Genomic DNA, 6071 nt, shown 5'->3' with positions numbered 1-6071 from the left:
CAGTAAATTTCTGCCCCCTGCTCAGACCCTGACAGCCCCGCCACTGTGATTTCCCCCCCCTTAATCCTTTTAAACCCCTCCAAAGAGGAGGCAGCAAATCATAAGTAGAAGTAAGGGCAGAGAGAGGGCAGTGGCTACAGTGAAGGTTACTGGGCATGCTCAGTACACCCAAAGTAGGGAATTGGGAGTGAGAGCTGTTTGCATCATGTATGACCACACGGTTTGACTACACATATAGCATCCCTCCCGTTTTGCAACTGGGTGCAGTTTCCGCCATGCAACGTGACCATCTGGGCTACATGCTACCGCCTGGTCCATGGGGTTGCGAATCAGGAGGGATAGGGTTTGTGGTCGAAAACACTCACGATCTGCTTCCTCCTGGCTAATCTGCCAAATTGATCTATTGGACAATTGAGGCGCGCTGTTTCACTTTTTGTGTGTGAATCCGTGAAAAGGGAGGTAAGGTTTGGGGGTACGGAGCATGCCCCTGAGCCCAAGGTGATACCAGAGTGGCCCCTTTGATCGATCTGCTTCCTCCTGACTAGCATGCCCCTGAGCCCAAGGTGATACCTGAATGGCCACTTTCATTTTTTCCACTGGCTTCCTCCTTGTTTATTTCCAATGACTTGGCTGCCCATGCACCTGTCACTGGTCCAGGGATATGGTTGCGAATCAGGAGGGATGGGGTTTGGGGTCAAAAACACTCACGATCTGCTTCCTCCTGGCTAATGTACCAAAACGCCGGCCCCGCTCTCCCGGCCAGAGCGCCAGACCCCGCTCTCCCGGTTGCAGCACCCGCCAGAGCATGAGCAGACCCCCGGACCCGCTCTCCCGGCCACAGCCCTGGACGGAGCGCAGCGAAACCCCTGGCCCCGCTATCCCAGTCGGCACCCCAGAACCCGCTCCCCGCTCCAGTTGCAGCACCCCCTGGAGCACCGCGAGACCTCTGGACCCGCTCTCCAGGACGGAGCGCCAGGTGGAGCTTGGCCAGCCCCATGGCCCTGCTCTCCCGGCCGGAGCGCCGGGCAGAATGCTGCAAGCCCTATTCCCAGCTCTCCCGGCTGGAGCGCCAGACCCCACTCCCTCGGTTGCAGCAATGGTCAGAGCACGGCCAGACCCCGGCCCTGCTCCCCCGCCACAGACCCAGGCAGAGAGCAGCAAAACTGACGGACCCGCTCCCACAGCCGAAGCGCCGGGCCCCGCTACTCCGGTTGCAGCACCGGCCCGAGTGCGCCAGACCCCCGGACCCGCTCTCGGGTCCGGATTCCCGGGCGGAACGCGTCCAAAACCCCAGCTGCACTCCCCCGGCCGGAGCGCCGGGAGATGCGCGGCCAGACCGTTGGCTCCACACCCCCGGCCGGAGCGCGGGACGGAGCGCGGCCAGACCCGCAGCCCAGTTCCCACAGCGGAGCGTGGCCAGATCCCCACTCCCTTTCGCCAACCGGATAAAAAGGGGGATGTGGGGGGCCTAGTTTCCCCACCCCTGATCGAGATAGTTGCTGCTTTGGAGATTTGGGGATTCTTTCACAAGAGGAGGCATTAAAAACTTCATAGAGTGTTTCAGTCTCTTTATGTGTTTATTCTAGCCATGCAAACATTAGAGGCTTTGAAAATTCCTTCCTGTGCTGAGATGGCGCAAGGAGACTATTTGGGACAGAGAGGAAGAACTGGACATTTGACTGGCCTCCAAAGCAGATGAAATCCCATGACCGCTGAATTTTGGTTCTGGCACTGAGATGGAAGAGCTAAGCCAGGAGTTAGAGCAGGAGAGAAATACTCAGGGCTTCTTTGTTCCATGTCATTTCTAGGTGGGAAGCAAACAGAACGATTAAAATGGGATAATTGTATTTTTGGATCCCTCATGCACACCTTTGACATATATTGTCCATGAACTCTACTGAAAGACTTCAACTTTTTGGTGAGATATGATTAAATGATCAAAGTTGGTCTGCTTTAGGAGTCAGCAGCCAATATACAATCAGAGACCTGAAACTTCAACACTGACACTCAGCAGGCACCTGGGGACATAATGTGCCAACGAAGTAGAAACATCTCATTTAGAACATCCTTCTTCCTAATTTTATCAGGCACTTCAGCAACAACAGAGATGGGATCTTTTTTAGTGCTTAGAATAGAACAGAATAGAATAGAATAGAATAGAGATCTAATCTGTTAGGCTCTGACTGGCCAAGTCATTATGGGTAGAGTTGGGTGAATAATGGACTTTTTTTGGTTCACTTGCTATTTAAAAAAATTGAAACTAATGTTTAGTTTCAGGTTAAATTGAAAATAACATTTTTAAAAACAATTTTTGGTGATTGAAAAGTCAAACAAATTTTGCCCTCGAAATGAGCCAATGCATTGGTAATGTCAAGGCAAAGTGTTTTAATCTGTATCATCCTGAAAAATGTTGTTTAGACTTTCAGGTAGTTTGCAAAAAGCCAAGTAAAGATTCCCAAAGCCACAGAAGGCGAACTCCATGATGGTAGTGGTAGGGTGCTCCCTCCTAAGCCTTACCCAGTGGTAAGGGCATTCACCAAAGATGTAAGAAACCTGGATTCATTCACCGCAGCTGCCATCTGATGAGGATAAAGAAATTGAATGTTGGTCTCCCCCGTTACAGGAAAACATCCCTGACATTGGACTGTGCGTTAGTCTGAGTTGAGTTCTTCTCAGTCTCTCCTCTTGAAGATGTTCAACTTTTAAATAAATAATTAAACAGTCAATAGAGAAGAAACTTGAGCTTGAGTCTCCAATATCTCAGGTGACCCCCTGGAGGACACGCAGTAGAGCAATACTTATTATCCCCCAGGCTGAAGACTATACATTGCAATTCATAGTGGCATAAAGATTTCCATCCATGCACTCAAGCTGAGATGTTTACTGGCACTGAGTGATTATCAGTGGTTCACAGTCATGCTGGAAGTGCATAACGAGTGGGGGTCCCACAGGGATCATTTCTGTGTCCGGTTCTGTTCAATATCTTCATCAATAATTTAGATAATGGCATAGAAAGTACAGTTATAAACTTTGCAGACAATACCAAGCTGGGATGGGTTGCAAATGCTTTGAAGGATAGGATTATAATTAAAAATGATCTTGACAAACTGGAGAAATAAATAGTATAAAAGTAAATAGAATAAAATTCAATAAGGACAAATGCAAAGTACTCCACTTAGGAAGAAACAATCAGTGGCACACATAGAAAATGGGAAAGGACTGCCTAGGAAGGAGTACTGCGGAAAGGGATTTGGGGGTCATAGTGTATCACAAGCTAAATATGAGTCAACAGTGTAACGCTGTTGCAAAAAAAGCAAACATAAATCTGGGATGTATTAGCAGGAGTGTAGTAAGCAAGACACAAGAAGTAATTCTTTCACTCTACTCTACACTGATTAGGCCTCACATGGAATACTGTGTCCAGTTCTGGTTGCCAAATTTCAGAAAAGATGTGGACAAATTGGAGAAAGTCCAGAGAAGAGCAACAAAAATGATGAAAGATCTGGAAAACATGATCTATGAGGGAAGATTGAAAAAAAGTTGGATATGTTTAGTCTGGAGAAGAGAAGACTGAGAGGGGACGTGATAACAGTTTTCAAGTACATAAAATCTGGTGCTAAGTCACTGTGTGGTAGAGCAGAGAATGCAGCCTGGGTCTGCTCAGCACCCCGCTAGCTCCCTCCCTGTTGGACCAGGTTGTACTAATGTAGATGGAATAAATGGGCCAAAGGTGCTAACAGACTCCAGTCACTGTCGAGCATTAGACATGTTAAGCAACGTACAGGTTTGGTATCCAGAGACCTCAGCCTGCTCAGTGCCATGGCAAACACACCATGAAACATGCCTTTAACCTGTTATCAAAGACAAGGAAAAGGAGGAAAAGCAGCTAAAGCATTTGAAATGTAAAGCATTCAATAAGGCTTCATTTGAACAACATCCCTCATTCCTCTGGCCTTGAGCTGGGAGAGTTTTAGAAGGAAAATCCCCCTCATCAGACAGTCTTTTAGATGGTATCAGAGATGGTAATAACTGTCCTTGTGGGGGAAAGAGAAGTTAGCTGAGATGGGCTGGAGCTGCTGTTTTCGGAGATGCTGCTATTGAAGTTCGATCCCATTTAATCTTGGGTGGGGTTTGGGATTCATCTGGAGCAGGTGGGGGGTGACGATGTCCTCTGGGTCCCTCTCTCTGGCCCGGTCTGGCCAGGACATCTCTCAGGATCAGGAGGACGAAGAGCTGGATTCGTAGGGATGGGGTGTGTGGCAGATCTGATGATGAATCTGGCTCCAGTAGCCTCTGTTGTTCTTCCACATTTTTCCCCCAAAGTTTTTTTCTTGAAGGACCCCAAAGGGAGTGATGGGTGGAATAGCCCATCCCCTCGCTATTTTGTCCACCAATTAGGCCTAGTTTCCAACACACAATTTTGGTTCACTGATTCCCGGCCCCACACTTCTCTTGTTTACCAGGCATGATCTTAACATAGACCTTGAGTGATATCAGGAGGATATTAGTCCTGTTGGACTATTTCAGTCTTTCTGTCTCTCTTTCCCACCTTTTCCCATCAACCTTTGTTATTGTAGGTTGTTGTGACAACTTAGGAACTTTCATATGCTTTTTACAGTTGAGCTCACAAAGAGGGTGAATTTGTCGATCCACTTATCACACCACTGCCCTTCCTCTGCTTGTAGGAGATGGACCTCCTGGAGCTGATGTGGGGGGAGAACAGAACCTTGGGGACCAAATTCAGCCTCCTAGGTCTCTCCAGCAACATGCAGGAGCAGCTCATCCTCTTTGGGGTCTTCACAGCCATTTACCTGGTGGCCCTGATGGACAACGTGCTCATCTTACCGCTGATCAGTCTGGACTCCAGGCTCCACACACTCATGTATTTCCTCCTGGGCAACCTTTCAGTGGTGGACATTAGCTCCACCAGCTCCACCATGCCCAAGATGTTGGCCAATTATCTCTTGCAGGACAAGTCCATCTCAAGGGCTTTCTGCCTCTCTCAAATGCTCTTCTTCATCTCCTTCGGGGGGATCGAGTGCCTCCTGCTGGGGGTCATGGCCTATGACCGCTACATTGTCATCTGTCATCCTCTACACTATGGCACGTTCATGCTGGGAGTCTGGTGCCACTGGGCTCTTAGCTATTGTAGTTCATATGTCTGTGCCACAAACACATATTTATTTCAACAAAGCCCTGGGGACGCCCATTGGGCATCAGCTGTAGATAGCAGTGGATATGGATGACGAGAGAAGCAAAAGGATCTTTTCAGAACCACCATGTTTTTTTCTGGACAGGAGCTGTATTCTGTGCCTGTCTGGGTTCCCCTCACATTCACCCCCAGAACCTCTGCATAAGTGCAGCACAAAGATGGACGCATCCATTTGGAACATAGGAGGCTCAGTGAAATGGCCTGTTCATCTTAATGAGCTATTCTGAGCTGAGTGAGAATCGCTCCGGGAGATGGTACAGCCTGAAACAATCATTCAGAGAGGTGTGAACTGTTTCACTCGTACCAGCCATGCCAGTGCCAGCAGGGTTTCATGGTGTTGTCGGTGCACGCTCCACATGTGCCTCTTCTCATCTTCACACCTCAAGGGGTTGCGCTTCCCTAGACTCGGCACACATGGGGAAGGGTTTAAGGAGACGGGTTCAGCCCCCCAGAAGGGCAAGGACAAAGCCACCAAGATCACGTGAAGGGAGCAGGGAGGGTTGGACCCCGATATATGGGTTGGGAACCCCCAGATATTGGTACAGACATGGGAGAGGAATGTGGGATTGTCAGGTGCCCCGTCCCCATTTTCCCCCAGGTTACTGTCATCCTCATGTTCCTCTTCCCAGTGCCCCATCCCTCCCATCTCCTCACACCCAACCTGTCTCTTATACACCCTCCTCATTTATCTTCCTCCCCAAAATCACCCTTCCTCTCACGGCCCCAAAAACACCTCTCTCCCTTTCCCACCAACTCTTCCACCCCCAAGAATCCCACTTCCCAGTGAGCGTGTGCATGGGTTTTTTATTTTCATTTCAAAAATAGTTTCAGCACCTTCTCAATATTCGGCTGTATTCAA

The 6071-nt window shown here is 48.9% G+C and overlaps 1 protein-coding gene across 1 annotated transcript; it reads left to right on the top strand.

Moving 5' to 3' along the window:
• Positions 1–4706: 4706 nt before the first annotated feature.
• Positions 4707–5697, top strand: LOC117887474 (olfactory receptor 2A25-like). The gene is made up of 2 exons (XM_034790119.1): positions 4707–5120; positions 5599–5697. Exons 1-2 carry the CDS (start codon positions 4707–4709, stop codon positions 5695–5697), a joined length of 513 nt encoding a protein of 170 aa, XP_034646010.1.
• The last annotated feature ends 374 nt before the right edge of the window (positions 5698–6071 follow it).

The sequence above is a fragment of the Trachemys scripta genome, chromosome 14, assembly GCF_013100865.1.
Source record: "Trachemys scripta elegans isolate TJP31775 chromosome 14, CAS_Tse_1.0, whole genome shotgun sequence".
Taxonomy (NCBI): domain Eukaryota; kingdom Metazoa; phylum Chordata; order Testudines; family Emydidae; genus Trachemys; species Trachemys scripta.
This window is presented reverse-complemented; position numbering and strand designations above follow the sequence as displayed.